This window comes from Branchiostoma lanceolatum, chromosome 5 (genome assembly GCF_035083965.1).
Source record: "Branchiostoma lanceolatum isolate klBraLanc5 chromosome 5, klBraLanc5.hap2, whole genome shotgun sequence".
Classification (NCBI taxonomy): Eukaryota; Metazoa; Chordata; class Leptocardii; order Amphioxiformes; family Branchiostomatidae; genus Branchiostoma; species Branchiostoma lanceolatum.
The window spans coordinates 11,458,542-11,480,975 of NC_089726.1; the positions used below are offsets into that span (position 1 = coordinate 11,458,542).

The 22,434-nt window shown below is 40.5% G+C and overlaps 1 protein-coding gene across 9 annotated transcripts in view; it reads right to left on the reverse strand.

Annotated features, from left to right (window-relative positions):
* The window catches only part of LOC136435096 (FERM domain-containing protein 4A-like), a 56,041-nt gene that overhangs the window by 23,300 nt on the left and 10,307 nt on the right, over positions 1-22,434 (reverse strand). For 7 of the 9 annotated variants that reach the window (XM_066428309.1, XM_066428303.1, XM_066428308.1 and 4 more), the window contains exons 2-8: positions 20,187-20,252; positions 12,452-12,546; positions 4,228-4,320; positions 3,616-3,700; positions 2,156-2,212; positions 1,302-1,324; positions 637-720 (exon numbers count right to left, since the gene is read on the reverse strand). In XM_066428309.1, coding sequence (XP_066284406.1) covers positions 637-720; positions 1,302-1,324; positions 2,156-2,212; positions 3,616-3,700; positions 4,228-4,320; positions 12,452-12,546; positions 20,187-20,252 — 503 coding nt within the window. Of the gene's footprint in view, positions 1-636; positions 721-1,301; positions 1,325-2,155; positions 2,213-3,615; positions 3,701-4,227; positions 4,321-12,451; positions 12,547-20,186; positions 20,253-20,401; positions 20,588-21,139; positions 21,675-22,434 lie in introns of those variants that run through there. The other 2 variants (XM_066428304.1, XM_066428307.1) reach the window with 2 other exon arrangements.

Genomic DNA, 22,434 nt, shown 5'->3' on the forward strand with positions numbered 1-22,434 from the left:
AACGTGACATGAAGCAAATTCTTTGGCTGCACTTTTCTTTAGTTGGTACAAGTATACAAAGTTGTGAAAATACCTGGCATGTAAAGTCCATTATGGTAAGACTGGTCGGTACAGTTGAGTGATTACTAATAATATGGCAGTGGCAGTATCTAGTAATTAGACCGGCATTCTGGAAATATTTTCTATGCTTGAAGTGATTGAGATAGACATGACTAGAACCCAGGAAAAAAGGCTCCACCAAATCCCTTTTCTACTATTCTAGTCCTATAATATATTGCTATGGCTAAAACTTACAAACACACCGGCAAACTCTTGAATAATTTTGACCGTCCTTGAATATATAGGTGTTTTTGATTCCCATGTTGTGTTCCTTTCACAGTAATGTCTACCAGATTGCTGAGGCTGTTGAAATGATCACTCCACACGTGAACAATATTGGCTTATGGGTCTGCGATACTTAACATTCAAGGCAACAAAGTCTTCAACCCATTCCCAAGTAAAAATATAAAAATCCCTGCCTCCTTAACATTGCTTATAAGTTATAGTATGATATGCAGTAAACTATGTTCAAAAAGCTGTACCCTACATAGTGTAAACACCACAGAATCACAACAACCAACAGAAATTAGGACTTACCAGTAAGAAAGGGAAGGGTGCTCCTTGAGAGCACTGGTGGGTAGAACTGGAAGTTTCTTCAAGTCATTTCTGGCATTTTCATCACTGGAAAAGAGCAAACAGAGTGAACAAAAAGATCACAAGAAGGCAATGCAACAAGAAGTCTGTCTCTCTGAACCACCGCCTTGCAAATCTGCTGGATGTGTTCTATTCAGCCTCTTTTGTCTGCAAAAGGCATGTCTAAACCCGTGGAAATTCCAGTTGGAGAGGCAAAGTGACACATCTGGGGATTCACAGGAAACATGTATCACTTGGCCTTAGCAGTAAATAGAGCAGGCATTGTCCGAGTGAGGAAAGTTACACATCCACACATGCTTGTGTTGGATAAATCCTAAACCGTGTACGTGCATTTCCCTCACAAAGAACACGCCAGGAACTAACATTATTTATCATTTCCATTGACACAGCTGTTGCATTCAGTACTATACCATACTTACTCCTAAAGCAGTTAGCTTCATCCGAAAGTAAACAACAGAACATGCTGTTTTCCATGTCTGCTATCTTCCTACCAGACATGTGGCTGATATAAAAAGTAACAATAATCTCCATCTATCCACTGCCGAACATTCCTCTTTCATTCAGGGATATGCAAATTCCATCTCAATGTATCAATGTGTGTGACTTACCTTGTATAGTCTCCATGTGTTGCCTGCACGGTTTCCACAGTGACCAGAGAAAGAGAAACAAAATTCGTCAGATTCTTTTTGCATTTACATTGTGACAGAACAGCCAACACAATCCCTGTATTTCATCAGTTGGGACAAAGAATCAAGTCTACTTCCTTATCCTACAAAAGTAGCAACTCTAATGATAATTTGGCCGTTGCTGTGCCCAATCACATTACATGTTGAACTACAGGCCCTACACAAAGCTGACCTTCCAGGTTGAAACGTCTAATACTTTAAGGCCAAATCAAACATACGAGAGAGCCACGAAGGCAGGGTACCGTGACTACTGTGACTACCTTTGTACGTCAGCTTCCTGCGGTCTAAAACCACTGCAACAGTCCCGACATTCCAGAGAATTTATGGAAAAGGTTTAGCCCCACATTTGTGATTCCTATCAGACCATGACCTCACATGTTTAGTTTAGCCTGGTCAGGTACAATTTGTGGCCCACAAACTAGGATGTCAAGCACAATATCAAATGTTGCCATGGAATGTTTTAAAGAATGATAGAATGAAGAATAAAAATCACATTAAAGGTTTTGTCAAAAGTGAGATAAGATGGAATAGGAAAATGTTGAATGACAGGAAATGAAGTTAGTAATCCTGGCTGAAGGTACTGGTACTTACTAATCTGATTTTCCTTGACCTTGACACTGGGGCAAGGCCACACGGATTTATCAAAATGAACATGTGGAAATTTGGTAAGCTGACTCTATAGAGCACATGGAGGCCAAACAATGTTCTCAGACACATGGAAAACAGAGTCCAACACAATTCAAAGAAAACATTTTAACAATGTTAAACAATCTTACCTGCAACACATAAGCTGCCAACTCGAAGGCTGTTTCGCTGTCTACCTCTAGCTGAGCCTATCAGAAAGTAAAGACCATATAATATGAGTGGAATTCTGAGTGTTGAGGCGTGGATTTACGCATGACTGGTTCTCTTTTGTCAGGACGGGATGATAATAGACTGTGATTCAGTCACATGATCAACCAACCCTTCAAGGACCAAGCACTCTTTAATAAAGTGTTTGGGAACCGCATTTTGACTGTCATTTCACATGGAAGGGTACTTATCAATTTGACTTTGAAAAGACATCTAATTACAGCACATTACCTCCCCAGGTTTTCCAAAGCAAACATCAAGTCCTGTGGGACCAGTTACAGTTTGCTACCTATTCTGCATCTTTCCATAGGAAATGTTTCAATGGAGAGATGTCAGCTTGTTAAAACAAATCAGGTTCCTTGTGAAATGTTACACCATCCTCTAAGGAAGGAATCTTTTGATGTCTGACCAATGTTACATGGTTTCTAGCTGTGTAATCTTCCTACCTAAACAATCAACAAAGACATACACACTATTCACAATCACATTATGGACAACAGCATAAAGTTACCTGACCATACAAAAGACCTACAAAGATCACAAAAAATTCTAACCACAAGGTTTTTACAGGTGAGTATGCCTCTCACACTACCACAATCACAGCATTCCACTGATTGTTTACTCTGAGGTGTGTGGACATAATGCACAGTGCTTGAAGTTTGGACGACTTGCTCTGCGTCTACAATAAGTAAACTATGTCCACTGAAAACCATGGCATCCATTCCTAAAATGTTCACAGGCATACATTTTTCAAAGAACAGGCAAGTGCATTTCTTATGGATAACGTTTTTGTTCACCAGGACAGAACAATGGAATTCTCTCACATGTATTCAACAGTGACAAAGGTACTTCCTAAATACTACAACACAAACAAACAACACCTGTACCTACATACAGACACACATCTATCCTATCCTATAGGCAGGGGATCTAAAAAATGTACCTGTTCACTTCTGGGGAAAGTCAAGTACATCAGCAATATGATCTACAAATAGGTTGAGATTGTCCAAAAGTTGTCAGCCAATATACATGTTTACATGCTGAACAGGGGCTTTTGTAAAGTCCTGATTAGGCCACAGTGTCTCATTTTAGGGGTGCACATCAGTTATAGACAATCAAGTTGGAATATCATAATTTGTTCTATGTTTATGTCCGAGAAAAGCAGGTTTTGTTGTGCTGTTCACAGAATTGTAGTTATTTTCCAGTAAATTTAACATGATTCCTTATACGCCTAACGTATGATGACCGGAAACCCTGCATGGAACTGAAACAGCCTTGTACATTATTTCTGACACAACTCCTGAGTAACACAACCCCCATGTTGGGATTCCCTGTACAAACATTCTCACACCTGCCCACTTCAGACAGCATTCCTCCCACCTACCTTGAATATGGCTGACTTTGCTTGTAAAAAGAATAGTTCTATGGTGACTGGGTCCCGTAGATACGCTATACTCTCTATGTAAAACCTGCAGAGGGGGCAGAAAAAGGCACTTCACTTAGACAAGGAAATGGCAAATTATTACAAAGGTAAATCAAAGTTAATCTACTCAAATCATTACTTCTAATTCAGCAGTTGTGGTAAAAAAAGTCAAAAACAGCAGAAAACTATATATAGTAACAGAAAATCTGGTATTTGTTTCTTCATCCATTGGTGAACACAGTTTATTTAAACAAGATATATACTTGGGAGACAATGGATAATAGCTAGCTTTTTGTTTGTAGCCTGAAGAATGAATCACACAAACACAGCACCTAGAAAGGGCTAGATAGATTCAAATAAATGAGCAAGAACTTTGAGTGAGAGGTCAGCCTTCAATAGTAAAATTTCTGCATTTCTACAAAAAGGAGCAAATCTTGTAAGTTATACCAAGGAGGTTAAATATACGTACTCAACGATACATACAAGACTTGAACTAAATATATACTTTCAAATCAAATAATGGTTCTGAATACCGTTTTTACGAAGCATAGCCGAAAGTTGAAGGCTACGTACCTGACAGCGAACTGTAGGGTGAGTGTGCCAGCCCTCCTCGGGAACTCATGCTCCAACACCCGCCTGTCTGCCTGCAGCCAGTTCAAGTGGTGTCTGGAAGGACAGGAAATATCTGGGTCAGCATTCTGCACTGACTTTCCTGTTCCATAGGAGGCCTACTTCTGTCTCTTGTAAGGCATCTGATAATGTCAATCAAACCAACAAGACCTGATAGTTTGGTGGTCTGATGAAAATTAGTACAAGCATTTCAAATTCATATGTACACTCCATGGGCTTTTCCAAAAGAGTGCATGAAGACAGATAACACCAGAAACAACACAGGAACTACGCTGAGATAAACCTCATCTACCCAACATTCAAATTTTCTTTCTGGCGTATACATTGTATGTAACTACCAGTGTATTCATATTTCCTTATCTCAAAGAACAACCTTGGAAGTCACAAGAACTACTTGCTATGCTGGCATTTCTTGTACACTGCAACCCATTTTGTAATTGATCAATCATTGGATAGCATTACCTGGCATGCAACTGCTATCTACATTGAAGGTCTATACAACTACATGGCTGTGTACCTAATATCTAGAATGAAACATACAAACCTACAGATTACGTAGTTATGCTTTAAATTACCTTCTGTTTTACCCGATGCCGTGGGCATGGCAAGAAAAAACACACAAAAAGAGAGAAAAAGATATGGTCAAGATACAAGACTCATCCACAATTGTACACGTCAAACAGGTTGGTAAACAATACATACAAGACGGTTGTCAGATATGGAATTGTCATTTAGTTTTTGTTATACTTAATTGGCATTTGTTAAATGTATTGAAATCATTATTGAGTTTTATCCAGTACAAAGAATGTGGAAGTGGCAACTGGCAATGTATCCTGAAGGTCACTGGTACAAGAGGGCCTAGAGTAGAGGACCAGTACTAAAACGCCCTCTTGCAGCTAGGCTGAGTATTACACATGCTACATGCTGTCCAAATATAACCAGATGGGTAATTTCGACCCAATGTCACTCAGGATGAATGATGACAGGTGCCTTGTCAAACACATGTAACACAGCAGGTGGTACCCATGACCAGAGTGGTGGGTTCCCTTTGAAAATAAACTGACTGTACATGAAATTTTTTTTATTTCAAAAACTTTTCTGATAGGAAATAAAAGTCAAATTTCCTTACATTTCAATTCATGGCATCCTTCCTGACAAAGTTCTATTTGTTTGTTTGTTTGTTTGTTTGTTTGTTTGTTTTATTCAGATTTCCATTAGTGTACGATTTTTACAATTTTGACACTAATCTTCCTGGAGTCTGCCTACATTAAATGTATGCAAGGCCTATTTGAAGGCCTATAAAAATAAACTTGGCAGTACTTAAGAAAGCACAAGTCTCAGAAAGGGCAGTCTAGTTCCCTGCCAGATATCCTCTCATCCTATTCACAAATGTAATTTGCAGTATGAAAGGTGCTGTTATGAGGAGGTTGCTTAGTTGATTGTCCTATCCTTCAATTTTGAATCTTTCAAAATAATCCAAAGAGGATACCAGGTATTTTTGCAACAAATCAATGGACCAAGACCAAGATTTCCTAACAAAAATCATTTTCTTAGTCCACCAGACTTTCAACTATCCCATTCATAAATCAACCAAAGAAATGATGGTGGTGAAAATTTCATCTCCCATCTTCTCTCATCTTGGTGATGGCAGAGGTGACAAAAAGTCTTGTCATAACTGTTTGACTTTCATTCTGGGTTTAAGGACACTGCCAGGAGTGATAAACGACTGTTGTTGTTATGCTGTAGAGGTCACTGGAAATGCTGGAACTGTGAAACACAATAGCCCTGGGGCAGAGGGCCATGTCTGGGGCAGCCTCCTGTCTGACCCTGCAGTTCTCTACAGCAACAGCTGGGACAGGTGAGACAGGGGGCGCTACTAACCAATCAGACATGGGTCACCTTGGGATAATCACATGGGACTGAAGGTATGGTGTTTTAAGGTCTCATTCATGAGTTTTTCCGCCCCATAGGCTTACATGTTATAAAACGTGTTTTACATGGGCGCGTTCGTAATGAAGCTATAGGAAATGCACCGATGTCATTCATTCTCTGTTGAGCTCATCTACCCTAGATCATTTGAAAAAATTGCCAACTACCAGTTGGCATACAAGACCTTTTTATGGCAATTAAAAGCGGCACTTAGCTAGACCCCCTAAATAGGCACTTTCCAGCTGAAAGTGATCGACCGAATTACCGCCAATGTCCGGCTGTGGACGTCCGACCTCGCGCGCGGCTGCCGAACTTTACCTGTTAATTTCTTCCGTTACAAACAAGCTTTCATCAGTTTGACGCCTGATATCAGCTGGCCTAGCTATAGGCGATTTTTACACCGATATAGACACACGTACATGCAGCCGTTCATTTTTTTGGGCAACGGACTCTTTTAGGGTACCCACTCGGAGTAATACATAAATGAGACCTTAAGTATAATGTATTAAGTCAATGATGATTAAAACGAAAGAAAACTATCTTCTCCATCATCCTTGAAAGTTCGGGTGTCCTACGTCGACGCATTGGCCTTTGACACCTGTGAAAAGCATGAAGCGCCCCCTAGCGGACGCGGTTCAGGAGAGAACAGATTGTGCGGCTTTTAGTGATTCTGGGCTTCCAATTACGCCAATGCTGGCCAGCAAGCGTGTTTTTGAGCTTGGCTGATATGCGATCGAGGCGTACAGGACTAGACAACGACTCAAAGTGCTGCTTTGTGCGCAGCCTGGCTGGGTAGACTCTGAAAGAACGAGGATGGAATCTGGGTACAGACACAAAGACGGCCGTCGGAATCGTCCTAAGATACACGATTAAGGCAAGATACACGAATAAGGCATGGGGGAAGGGGGGGGGGGGGGGTGTCGCCGTCAGCCAAAGTGTATTCCATAGCCTTTTACTTGACACGGAGCTTTACGTCTGGAAGTGTATTGCAAAATGCTAGCTTGCGTACGCGTTAGCTGCAGTTTAGTGAGGTACGTGCGTCGTTGTGCCTGTTGACACCTAATTTTCCAACACAAAACGCAACAGAAGGAACAGAAGGATGCTCTATTTCGTGTATTTACGATCTGAAACTTTAGTCTTCTTTCAAATGGCTTCTACTTCTAGCAAAGCATAATACAATGAAAAAAACAATAAAAACGCCCCTCAGAAATGTAGACTAGTCCGTTGCCATGGCAACTTGCGGTCAGAAAATGCGGGGTGACGCCGGGTTATCAATCGTTTTGAAATTTACGCGCCAGCGCTAATCGTTGATTTTTTATGAATATTTTTCATTTTTATTTAAGGTCTCATTCATGAGTTTTTCCGCCCCATAGGCTTACATGTTATAAAACGTGTTTTACATGGGCGCGTTCGTAATGAAGCTATAGGAAATGCACCGATGTCATTCATTCTCTGTTGAGCTCATCTACCCTAGATCATTTGAAAAAATTGCCAACTACCAGTTGGCATACAAGACCTTTTTATGGCAATTAAAAGCGGCACTTAGCTAGACCCCCTAAATAGGCACTTTCCAGCTGAAAGTGATCGACCGAATTACCGCCAATGTCCGGCTGTGGACGTCCGACCTCGCGCGCGGCTGCCGAACTTTACCTGTTAATTTCTTCCGTTACAAACAAGCTTTCATCAGTTTGACGCCTGATATCAGCTGGCCTAGCTATAGGCGATTTTTACACCGATATAGACACACGTACATGCAGCCGTTCATTTTTTTGGGCAACGGACTCTTTTAGGGTACCCACTCGGAGTAATACATAAATGAGACCTTAAAGCTGGGGCCACTGGCAGTGGGGTTTCTGTGGTTTACTTGTGAAACATGATACTTTAATTAGATGGTTGTCAAGATCACATTCCCGCAGAAAACTGTTCAGAAAACTATATTCTAATAACAGGCTCACAAGGGGAACTATGACAGGGAAAATGGAATATAAAAAGAAACAAAGATTTAGGAAGTCCTGTATTGAATACAGGGACAAGACAAGGTTCCTGTAGTGTTGATAAGGTTCAGTGACATTTACCACAACTCAGGATGAACTCAGCATGGCAGATATCCAGGGGAAAAACACTTCTGATTCCACACCTTACAGAAATCAATTTGAACCCAATCCATCATTGGACTGAATTCATATGGAGTTATAAAACTGAGGCCAACATGCTGTAGAACTTACAACATTTGAGACTGTCCCACATGGCTCAGAGCCAAGACAGTGTAGCCCACCATGTACTACACACTATATACCAAAAATGAATTGGACCCGGTTTGGTACTGTTACACCACCAGGGAGAAGATCTTTACCAGTGGAATTCACTGGAATTTACCAGTGGAATTCACTGTCACAATACACCACATTGTGTTCATGGACTGGTGTGGCAAAGTGATTAAAAACCATGGAAATGAGCGTGTGTGGATAGAACAACAATGTATTCATCACTCATCATCAGAGATTTCAGATGAAAGTACAAACCCCACCCTACCCCTCACCCCATTAAAACATTCAACAAGCCCTGGTCCCAAAATTGCGAATTGACAATACACATGAATATCTTCTTCTCTCCTACCACATGCTGTTTTTAATTGCATTCCCCCAGCATGTTGATTCTAAATGAGTACTTTAACCACCCTATCTATACTGATAAGGCACAATAATCAAGATAGGCAGTCAGAATATAGAGATTGTGTGGATGGCCTTTTGACCTTTCAGGTAACATTTACTTGTGCTTTTATCATGATTAAAAGATATTCTAGTGAGACATATCTCATCAATTCAGATTTTATACAAAGGAACAACAACAATAAACAATCTTAAACTTATAATCAAAGAATTTGTCGCAATTTTTTTTCATCACTGATCAAACTATGAATAATCCCTGCATTTCAATTTCATGCAGCATGTGTAAGCACCCTCTCCTTTCTGTTATTACACATATCAGCTATACACTCATAAATATGCCATGAACTGTCAAGTCCATACAGGGCAGACAATAATGAAGGCTATGACTTGTATGTGATGGATGTGTGGGGAATATGAGAAAACAGTCACAGGGACACTGAGGTTGTGACGATCCCACAGGGGCCCAAACTGGGATCTGGGATCAGTTCAGGGGGATTTCTTTGTATGACAACTAAGCTAGATTTACATTGTGGAAAACCATGTTGTCAAAACAGTTGAGCAACTCAGTTAAGTCCTAACAAACAAACAAGCAAACAAGCAAACAAACAAACAAACATAAAATACAACGCATCTGTTTGCCATACAATCACATGCATAAGTTGTGTATTATATGTCAGTCCCTCCCTAGACATTTATTTCAACACGGTGCAAAAATGAAATAAATACCCTCCATTAGTTTCTAGGTTTTTATGTTGCATACAAAATGGGCATAAAAAATCCATTAGGCTCATGAAAATTACAGCATTGTTTTACAGGTGGTTTAACAATTGTTTACAATATCATAGTCTTTATAAGGCAGTACAAATTTCTTTTCTTTGAAAAGGTATCAATTTCAATGAAGATAATTTTTAAGATAACCATGCAAAATAAATCAAAACATAATTTGGGAACTGAGGAAAATGAACAACAGCAACATAGGACCCAGAATGTCAACAACATACATGTACAGTACTGATTTTATTTTGCCCGTTCATTTGCCAATAGGGTAGAAATGGGTCAGGCAAATAGCCAATCTAGATGGGGAATGAGAAGCGGAATTGAAACAAATTCTTCCAATATCAATGAGCAAGCAACTTTCAATTGATTCTGGACTGCTATGATAAGTTGCAACTTTAAAACAGCATCTCTTTGCTTCCAAAGAACTAAACTCAGATTACCTTGTCATGTTTCAACTTGTTAACTTTAAATTGGCTGTTAATATGACTTCAGAAGAGCACTACCATTTGGTACATTTTGGAAACATCTAATGCTTTCGATTTTGAACTTTTTCATTCAACTTTGTCAAACAACAAATTCGCCCACAGGCCTGTAACAGGCTGTATACATACTATAATCCTGCTCATATTCCTAAATACCATCATGTGTGAACACAAATCTTCACAAAATCCCACGGTCCTGACATTGATGTAACGCTGGAGTATCCGATCGATATCGGTCTCCACCAGCGAACACAGATTTTCTTACAGGTGGAATAATCCTTGAAGTCAATCAATTTCTCCAGGCAGGTTAACGACCATTGATTAAGCACCGAGGACAGAGCTGGCAGCTATGAATGTGAAAAGGGGGATTTAATACTTCACTGCCCCTTGTAAATCTGCCTGATTCATGGTCAAAATGGTATCAACTATTCAGGGACCTGACATTGTAACACTGTAAACTTTTGGGAACTTTCCTCTGTAAAGTAGTGAATTCATCACACAAAAATGTCCAAATAGGATATTGTAGCTGTACAGTGAATAATACAAATCACTTCAGACAAAAAATACTGTTCGCTTTTTTAAAGAAAGAATAATCTGGTAGGAGTGCTTCATAATATGCTGGCAATGCAAATCAATATCTAGCTTGTGGGGCAGCTAAAGGCAAAAAAGAAGGACCTTAGGGAAGGTTTGAACACGTTCCAAGCACAGTGGCAGCTTTTTTTTTATTTCACACTCTCTTGTCTGAATGCAGCATAACCATACCAGCACAGGATACTGTAAATGTGTGGTTTTTATTTTGCGGTAGGGAGAAAATGGAATATTCGCGTTGGTGTTAAGTTCACCTTTGAAACAATATTAGTGTTACAATCATAGGTGGACAAAAAGTTTTGCGGTGGTTTTAAGTTCGCGCTGAAGATTTCACCACGAAAATTGAGAACATAAAACCACCACGAACATGTCTGCATTTACAGTACCTAATGTTATCCCAATACCAGTAATTAGGGCACCAAACTCATGAGACCCACCTCCCTAACTTCATATCTTCTGATGGTTCCCTTGAGACCAGTTCACATCATGACCCCACACTTTGACTTATGTTTCTAACCCTACATTATTTATCAATTTCCTATGGAAGTCTATCTTTCTTCAGCAGGTCAAGCATCGGTCAGGCCAACCAAATGGTCAAAGCAAATATGAAACTTCATTCAGAAAGTATAATTGTGTTTGTGTCCGTTATTAATACAATAAGTGTTAACGTCATTGGCAAATAACATTAAGGGCAGAATAACAATCAAGTGCAATACCCAAATGGGAGGATGTATATGAGGGATGAAAATTTGCACAACCAGATTTTCAAAGAGACAAATGATAGAAAAGAGGCAAAATGATGAAAGAAATGTAATTTACAGAAAATATGAAAAAGGAGTGGGGAAAAGTGTCAAATCATCTACCTTAGAAATTGATATTGATATCTTTGAAATTTCTCAACTGAGCATTTTTTATCTGTCTCTAAGGACATCTTAAAAAGAAAATCCAGCATTTGTATTCCTCATGGAAAGTGGGATTGCTAGTAAAAGTTCCATGCAATAATGATGAAGCAATATCACAGTCAAGAATATTCATTGTAACCTTTTTAAGGCTGGCGGTTTCTGGACCTGACTGCATTTGCATCGACTAATTCATTAGTAATTGGACATACTTGGCAGTCATGTTATATACTGGGCCGTAAAATGGTTGGCCTGCGGTTTCAAGGCCAGTGTTATTACTGCAGTAAAGTCCTATTACATTTTATGACACCCATGTTAGGCTTGCTGTCTTGCATGCAGTTTCAGCATGGTTTATAGCATGAATATTGGTTCTATAGGCAGCCGAGGTCCATAGCATTACCCAATACAAATCTGGTACCATTCACTGTTTAGAAGTAACAACTGTCTGAATTACATTTTAAAACTTAACTAGGAAAATGTTTTAGTCTAAGATTATGCCGTCACTTTAAGTTTAAACATGCCTATCCTGAGATGTCAATGCTAGGTGGTACTGTTGGTGATTATATAACACATGTACATATATTATATATATATAAGAAAATAATATCTGGTCTTACTTCCATTCAAAACACTATACCATAGCCTAATCTTACCAAGTAGTATGAAGGACAAGATGAAAGTTACAGTACACCAAATAGTCATACATCACAGCCATAGCCAAGTGCCCAGGTTTGCATATCTGGACTCAGCAGTACTAAGACACCAACATTAACTATAGTGGATCAAACTATAAGAGATGCAATAGATGAGAGAAAGTACTCACGTTTCATCATTATAAGCCAGCCCAAAGTATTCCTTCTCCTTCAAGTTGAAATGGGAGGCAACCAGGTCCAGGAGGTCTGATGACTGCAACTTGGGCTGAATGGAAACAAAATTTATGCAGTACTATTAGTAAAAGGGTTATAAGATTTGGACCAACAGTAGTTATCCACCACCAAAGTATCATCTCTTCCTGACTTTATCATTTATGGACCTTATTTGTTATTATCAGGTCTTAGTTTTACTTTAGTTCTTGAAATCAAAGTAAAAAGCTGTAACTTGTCATCTGGTATCAAACTGAATCTTAAGCTTTACATTCATACCAATATTTCTATTTCATCTTTATTTTTTCATTTCATTCATTTTCATGCAGTGAGTGAATTATTTTTTGTACATGTCAAATCTAGTGTATCACCTGCTTCAAGTGCAGGTGGAACTCTGCAGTGTTGAAACTGAGCAGCAATGCCCCACACACCACATGTTTCCCCAGATAACCCCACAGTGTAGGCACTGATCTAGTTCACCACTGTCATGGACATCAGGCTAATGGACATTTGACAGCATATCAGCTTGACCTCTGTCACTATCCAAACATCAGGCTATACTCTGACTTCTGCTTCAGAAAACTACCCAAAAGGACATTAGACAAACCTACGAGCAAAACATGATCAGTAAAAAAAGTTCAACTTGAAAGTCTTCCCTTTGCTTAATCCTTGTGGGTTTTAATATCTACAGCTGTTAGATATTTGACTGACACATAAATACACATTTAGTTTTACTGTACACAAAAGGGTGAAGCAGCATCTGGTGCATGTTGGTGAGAGATATACAGTCCCATCAGTGCCTAGGGCTGCCAGTTATAGCAGGAGACAGTGATGAACACCATACTCACATAATCTGATAAACCAGGGAAGAAATATGTGAAAACCAATTAAACCACTACACTGAGATTAAAACAGTTACAGGCAAAAACAACTGGCACTCAAGACTTATCTACATGTTGTGTGATAAGAACAGATACAGAGTAGGACTGAGCTGAGAGGACTTTGCTGTGAGCTATCCTCTCATCTGATCATAAATCTTACATACAGTAACATAAACTGTTACTTTCATTTTGCCATAACCATGTAGAAATCTGATAAAAACATTCCTTCAAGAAGTATCATATTGTTACATGAAAACGTGTATTTAGTAACTGGACAATTCATAATTCAGCAGGTGGAAGGTAACGTGTGGGACGAGGACCTTGGCATTACAGCCAACACCCCTCTATCAAGGTTTCTTTCTGTTTTTCTTTTGACTCACTGACTGATAAAAATGACCTAGCTACAAATAGCCCTTGTGACTTCACCTTATTCGGCCGTGTCTTGGCTCAGTTCTACCCATTTTATTGCCTTCATCTTCTCAAAACATTTACCCTGGCTCTAGCTTGAGTTTACATATAGGAAAACCAAGGGTATGATGAAATAAGCAGACTTCATCAAGCTGACCCTTTCCCTTTTCTGACCACAAATCTAGGAATGTCCAAATAGCTCAACCGGTAAAAGCCTAACTGGGAACCCTAGTTCAATCCTGGGTCAGGACACCTTGGTTGGGGCTGCACTGTGTTTCAGAAGGGACGTAAAATGGGGTCCAAGGTTCAAGGAGGTGCCTCAAGCATATTCAAGGTGAAGGGCTAGCATCCCTTCCCTATAGAAATACATCCTGCTAGTGCTACTGAAAATGCAAGGAAACTTGCCGACCTATGCTGAGCCAATATGCACTCCAAGGGACTGAACGAATGACCACTGGCTATGGTCACCAGGTCTTCCTTCCTCTTCCCCTACCTCAAACTACCAGACCACATATAAAGTTGACCCTGTTCCTTTTCCTGACCACATGCATAAATCTGATTCCTTCTGGTCCTTTTCTCGCACCAGGGAGCTATCACACCAGAGAGTCTGGTCTGCCTCCCTGTCACCTCCCCCCTCCAGGTGACATCATCATGTACAAATTGTTATCAACACTGCGAATCTGTTTGATCCATCAGTACAAGTCTGGTGCGTGGATTTGGCACCTCAGTGGAGGGACCTTGCTGGCCTCGGCCTTCCTGATACAGTGTTTGTCTTGAACCACAGCCAGGTATCACATGTGAATGGTGCCAATGTTGTAAGCCTTTGGGATACCCTAGCTGGGAATATTGGGATTGGGCTACCTTTGAAGTTTGAAAAGGAAATGGAGCATCAGAAAGACGGTATGATTGACCGACTCTGGAAGAATAAATAAGGGGTTTCCGTACAGCCAAAATTTTGTTTTCATTTTTGATCTACTTCAACCCATGCTTCTTGGGCGAGTCTTTGAACTTGAAGGAAAGATCCTTTTCAGATCTAGTGAAAGTGAGAGGTCCAGGAATTTAGTATTTTTATCACTGCAAGGTCAGTAAGAAGTGGCTGCGCACTAAGTATCGTTTTACTAATGTTTATGTTAACTCCAGATGCCAGTAAAGATACAAGAATGTGTAGCACTTACTACCAGGTAATGAAGTTAGTATTTGACTGCGGCACCAATGTTAGGGCATAGAGTGATGGCAAAGATATGCATCAAGTAACCAACAAAATGCCTACATGTCATACAAGTTAGAACTGCTTTGGTGCAACTGTTTTTTTGTTTTGTTTCCTTGTGTACATCAAAGTCGTAGGACCAACTGGTACCCCCTCCCACTTTCATTGTTCACACTATATATCTTGAAATCAAAAAAGTGGACTGCAATTCTCAGATATGTTACTCCTAAGTGAGCGCAATAGACTCTAGTTTCTCTACAGTCATTATGGGTGCACCAAGGAAACTATCTGAATCTCCAGGTATAAAAGTACGCTTTGCAGGTATCACAGAATCAATCCTTGACTGACATATTGGATTTGGGTTGAGGCAAGCAACATCTGATCATGAAATGTATGCCTGTTTGCAAACCGCAGATGATGTCTGCCCAATAATTGATCATTCTCTAAGGAAATGCCAGTAGAACCTATTGTGTGGTTGCTAATGAGAGAGATACTGCTGTAGATAAGGACCCTCTGTACTGGGTGTTTGTGGTCCCTCCCAGTTCAGTTTGCTCCACAAACTATGCAGACTCCAATATGTCAAGCATTCACAATCCAAACAGTTGCCTTGGTACATGGTATCTCTAAACTGGGTTGGGTAAGCAGTCTCTTGCTTCTGGACATGAAATGATATGAAATACTTCCAATGTTTTTTTCAAAAACAATCTAATTTTTCGACATGCATAAAATGATAATAATAGCTTCATTTGAAGAGAGTTATATTACAATAAGCCCCACAAAGGAATCAGTCAGTATCAAGTTGCAATACAGCTAATCAAAATAATGTGCATAGAATTAATTATATACATGATATGACTCAATTAATCTATTTCTATGATATCATATCATATTCAGGAAAGAACAGGTAAGTCATACATAAAATATCATTTGACATTCTATCACATTACACATCAGCCTGATGCGCATATCACAGTGCTGATTAAAGATTCATCATTAGATCCCTCTTCTCTGTTGGAATTAGGATTGACTAGATCATTTGACTGTGTGGTACAGCAAGGCATTGAATTAATAGTGCTTAATAACACGGGGACCCACACACCAAAGCTTCTGCCATGCATTATTGATGACACTGGGACTAGATATCACTGCTGTAAAATTTAGATAAGCCCCTTCCCTTATGGAATGCAGCGTGTATCAGTATTTCTCCAATCAGAAATCTAGCAGTGAGAATCAAGTCTTAGTTCAGAGGTCTATACGAGAGAGATGAATTACCTACACAGCTTTGGAGTTGGCAAGTAGTGAAAAGATTACACTATCAGTTTCAAAGTGAAGCATTATGACCTACATTTCAAAGGCACTAACTGAACCGTTACCTTGCATAATTCATGAAACGTTATTGCAATAGAATGGGAATGAATAAGCATTATGCCTTGTGTGGGATTGACTTAGGCTCCCATTTCGTACCTTGGATTTTATGTTATCATTTTTCATCATCAGCATGGTTTTACATGTGGTTCAATGATATCCAAGTTATTTTAGTTTGACATAAAAAAATTATTCTAGATAAAAATATCCAATTTTCATAAAGTTAGCATAAGCTATGGTCACACTAAACTCACGTCGTACCTGCGATGGGGTTTCTTCCGTCATGACAGCGCCGTACGTCGTACGTTTGCGAAAAACCGGGTGCAATAGTTAACACATACAAAGTGGTGGTCACATAAAACGTAGGTACATCGTACGATGGGTTTTTTGAGTGTACCTAGGTCAATCGCAGGTAAATCGTAGGTAAATCGCACGTAAAAGTAGCCATCGGCGAGCGTCCTACGCCGGAAAATACAGCTAAAGATGATTTTGAACATGTTCAAAATTTTGCTTCCGTCGCCGTACGATTTTTATTGCCCCCAATACAGACTTCACTACGGCCTTCTTTTTATACCAATGAGATGAAAAATGTATACATTTCGACCGTGTTCTGATGGTTTCAGTTTTCCCTGATATTGTCGATGTTGTTGAGACGTGCAGCCACCAGAGCACAGTGGCAACTGGTGTACAGCGCGACCGCTGAAGAGCCTGCTTTCAAGGCTACGATTTTCCACGTGTCAGATCGAGTATCGCGCACAGGTGATGCATACGATTGTTTCATGGCTATACACACGTGGGTTCATAATTAGATCAGACCTCATTCCCTGAAGAACCTACCCAAGGACTTATGGCATGACGTCTGTATGCTATACTCTGGTGTCACGGCTATCTGAAGCTGGCAGACGCCCGGGAACAGCAGCACAACCAGCAGGACGACCAGAACTGAGTTTTTTTTATTGGTATCAACGATTGCTTTATGTTGTAAACATATCATCCTGTATCTCTTAACGAAAGAAAGATACTAAAAAGACTGAAACTTTCATTTTGCAATTAATTGCTGTCACATGCACTTCACTTTCAGAGAAATCCATATATCAGTACATCCCACTGAAGATATGTATCAAACCATAAAGAAATGTTGTGCTCCATGATCAGTTGGAATGTTTTCGTTTCACCCTCGTTTTATATCTTTACTTCTGAGTGGTTGTTTAAGGCAATATTGTGAACATAGGTGTGTTATCATGTAAGATCAACGCAATTCAGAAGTGCATGTATCTGTACGAATTATATGTACTTCTGTGAGGTTGTTTCAAACAAATAAAGAGTTGAGAAAGATTTGAGATTTGAGAAATTACTGTAACTTTTTTTATAAATTCGAAAACAAAACTGAATAAGGAGGCGTTCTAATACATCAAAAGAATAAGGATGCGATGCAACAAAACGTTATTTTGTCCAAGCCAGTTTGCCCCGGATGTGAAAGGGTGATTTGTAAAGATTATTTCATTAACATATCTTGATATTAAGGGGTGAAAAATAAAGTTACTAGAAGACATATCTTTATGCTTATGCGTCTCTGTTGTCATAAACTAAAAACAACTGAAGCCATCATCAGCGCACATATCTATACATGCAAATCGGCCTATATCATATGGTGCTGCCATGGCAACGAAACCACAGGTTTATTGTAGTACTGTTTCAGATAGACTCTTAGCTGTTTTCCCTCTATGTTTGCCACATTTCCCCCCCGCACATTTCGCATCTCATCCAAACATCCCGGCCTGCCTCCATGCCCCAGGGACAACTTGCCCCCCTGGCCCCAAGTCTCTGTTTTGTAAGCCTGGGTAGCTTTCTCTCATGAGATTATGCAAACATATAGCAGCGCTCACTATGCGCTCGACTGCTTTTGGTTTCTGAAGTAGTCCCCACCACACTCTCGAGCCAACTCAATCAAAAGTGTGTCGTATTGGCCTAGTAAGGTCCGCCGCTGGATCCACGGCCTCACCCACCACCTCCGTCGCCTTCTCGCATTCTGTCTTTCTTGCAGAACCCTGATGAGGGCTGCCAAAATTACAGCTTGCCTTCCCTGTACTTTATTTAGCTGTATCTGCAGTCACACCAGCCTGATTCTTTCTGGTGGCATCACCATCTTGCAAAGGTCAGATTAAACGTGCACACATATGAGATGAGCGACACGTGACAAATCGCACGACGCCGGAAAATTTTGAACATCACCCGACGCTCTGCGATAGCTGATTTTACCTACGATTTACCTGCGATTTACCTGCGATTTACCTGAGTTGTACGGGAAATGCATCGTACGTGCATCGTAGGTACGACGTGAGTTTAGTGTGACCGGGGCTATACTAATTACTATCCTGGGAGAAAGGCTATACTTGATTTATCTGATTGTATCATTAATTTCAAATACATAACAATCTAAATACATACATTTATTAAAACAAATTATGCTAAAAGGGTTACACTACCAGTATTTCAATTCTTGCTAACACAATTCCCATGGCACAAGTGCTATATAATTATATACATATGCACAATGTATTTGCGGGTATGCCACATTGATGTTGTATGAAAGAAACTTGTAGAATGGTGAACAGCAATCTAAAACTCAAAGTTTACTTTGAACACTGCATAGATCTGATCATCTATTTGATTTTCAGTCAGGGGAAATAATGAACATGAAACTGAAATGGGATGGTGTTTATGACTATACATGCTTTTCAAATGCTTACAGCCAGCTGCTTACAGCTATTATTGTGATGCAAATAAAATCTAAGGAAATTGGGAGTTCTTAGGAAATTGTCTGTTCTTCCTCAATCCTAGTGTTTCTCAGACAGTACAAGACCTCATAATGAATTATTCTGTCCATCATTCAGTTTTTTCACAATTGTGTGCAAAGTTTAGGCGGCTTTTAGCCTTCTAGTCAATCACGTCTGGCGGCCACCTGAAATAAACACAGCTCCAGAATTTGTGTGCGCAGTTGTGGACAGGGTAAACTATTTTTGTCTGGTCACTCTTTGTATATTTGGTACTCCCAACCTTTCTGTCTTTAACATGTACATGCTCACAAATAGGTAAAGTAGGTTTCAGAGGCTTTGGTGGTCGTGGTGACAAATAGAGATGACTTAATTTCCATTGATTTTTGACAGACCTGGTGTGACAAGTATGAACGGGTCAATTTTCTGTATAGATTTTCCACACCAGTTAAACAGAGACTTCTACGACGTGTCTGGTTTCCGTACTGCTTACTTCTGAAACTATGAGATTCAAAACAACAACGTGGCATGTCAGATTATGTGTATTAATATTTCTGTCTCTATGTTCTGGCAGCAGACTGACCGCAGCAGAGATAATATAATAACAGCTGCGGTCATTAGAAAACCAAATTTGGTCACAGAAACTGTCCCCTTTCAGTTTCACTTACATTATCTGGAGTGACTGAAATCTGCTGTGGTCAAACTATGTATTAAAATTGCTGATCACCAATGTGCAAGTTCTTCTTTCATACAACAACATAGTGGCATACCAACAGACATAGCACTGGTGCCAAGCACCCATTCCAGCACAGACCTATTTTCATCATGGCCCAACTGTGGAATATTAAATGCAATGGTCCATATACGACAAAATTGATTTTTGCGGCTTCATTCATGCAGTATCCCCCATAAATATGTGTGGGCACTATTTTTGTGAAGGATCTAAATTGGTCTGCCCTTCTATGGCGCCTGCACTATGGTAGAACGTGACAAAATGAATTCCATTGCCTATACACCGTTGTCTATCGTACCAAACCTCACATGTGAGAAAGTGGCCTACCTGGATTAGGAATTCCAGCTTTCGGTCGTCCAGAAGTTGGACCTGGCATCTCCGCCCCTCTGCCATCTAAAAAAACATAATAAGATACAGAAAATCCGTTAGAAAAACAGCGTGAGATCATCAGTATTGCATTGTAACTTCATGCAAAACGTTATTACCATAACAGTGACTAGGAGTGGCAACGGGTGTGTATTCATCGTTACGAGCAGACGTACGGGAAAGAGTGAGAACATCCCGGATCCTTATGCGGCACGCCAGTCTCTGAGACAAAAGCTGCTTTGAGTTGGAGACAGGGTGAAGACCACAACATGGTTGGTGGGACTGCTGCCGTAGTAGACAGTCAAAGGTCACCCTACAGGGTCTTTACCAGCGAGTGTGTGTAATACATGCCAATATAACGTGTCTGGTGACCCTGGCATAGGGTAGCCGGCAGCTGTGATAGAATGGAGGAACAGCGCAGGGGAATGGTGGGGGCACAATGGCAGACTGAACAGAATGGAACCCTGAGGATTCCTATAGATACCAGGCACAAAGCCTGGGGTGTATCGCTCTTGGTAAAAGGGCGGGAGGTGGGAGGGCAGGCCATTTTGGACCAGTAGGCTGCCACTCAACAGGCGTTAATTGACAGCAACAGGGAAATGTACCAAAGCAACAACAACAAACAAAACCTCCCAGAATGAGAAAACAAGGAGGGACTCTACTCTTTCCTATCCATTCCACAGAACAGTAACATTGTCCAAAAGGGGCATTGGCAAGACCATAACACTGAGGGGCCAAAGTGACCCTGGCTTCAGGCAGTGACCTATGTACCGGGCTCCACCAGTTGACAAATGGCACACACACTAAACATACTATTTACAACTGATCCGGCCGATTTCTGGCCTCTTTTCCCCTCAAATGAGAAATAGACTGTTCTCAGGGTAACTTATCATTCACCAAGAAGTCTGACCTACCTGCAGAGAGGCCCAACTTTTGGCTTTCCGCAGCATACTTGCATCCTTTTGGTGTGCAGAGGGAACCAAGGTCGTGTACACCACACAGGACCCACACAGCTAATCTAGACCATCCTCTCTCCCAAGCTGAGCCCTGGCTGTACTGTGTACACACTGGGTGTATGTGTACACAAGCCCTTGTGCACACACTAGATAAAACAGGCCTCCTGAAGGAAGGCCAGAGCTGCACAGACTGGAGGCCTCTATGATGGCTACTGTGCACCACAGGCTTGTCTATCAAGTGAGACCACAAGAAGCTGGGTTGTGTTGTAACCCTATGCCCTGCATGAGTTCGTGGACTGAGAGAGAAGGCTTCCTGCCACCCTACACCTTGTCTCCCTTCACCACTTGAGACAGGCCAGTGGGAGGCACTAATGTTCTTTCCATGGTCACAGTTCTTTTAGTATTACTGCCGCTGCCAAGCCAAGGAGCTGGCCCATTGGCTCCTCAAGCTTGGGACTTGGGATTCCCTGGGGGAGCCTTAACAAGATCCATACCCCCATTTCCTATAAAAGTATGGAGGAAACTAATGGTTGGTTCCAGTGTCCTCCATTGATCTTTGATACGCGCCACAACACCCAAACCCACTAAGTCAACACGACCAGAAACAAAAATAGAATTCCCACAAAGTAAGCTCTTGCCTCTTATTTCACGCTCCAGATAGCGGAAAGAGTTGCTTTTCTTGGATAAGGTAAAATTTCTGGGGACCCTTTTGTTTGGGGCGGGTTGTGTACAGCTGTGTCAGCAGACACTTGGAGTTTTTGGTTCGTTAGGAAGTGTCCTGCAGGCAGTAGAGATGGAACTGATGCCATGTCTTACAGCTGGATTAGACTTAATTATGACAGCTTTGAAGTCTAGCTCATAACCACCTCCCGGGAGGTTTAGATATGTATTCCAGATGACCAGACAGACCAGCAATAACTCAATGATCCAAAAATTTAGGAGGAACATTCAGAAAGTTTTCCGTTCCTCTTTGTCTAACAAAGCGTGTTTCAGGGATCAGAGACTAAAAAGGTAAGTTATCTTTATCTAGTATTGTAACTACCATAGTCTCTCAGACTGAAAACAAGGTCAGACAAGTGAGAAGTTTTGTTTGTATACATCAATATACAGTATTTCCCCTTGCACAGTCAAGGTTTTTGTCATACTTGTTGACTTGAACAGAGTCAAAACAAGTCAAGTTTATGTAAGACTACAAAAGGCCATGAGGAATTTACAGATTCAACAGAAATATGTCAACAAAGGTCATGCCCATT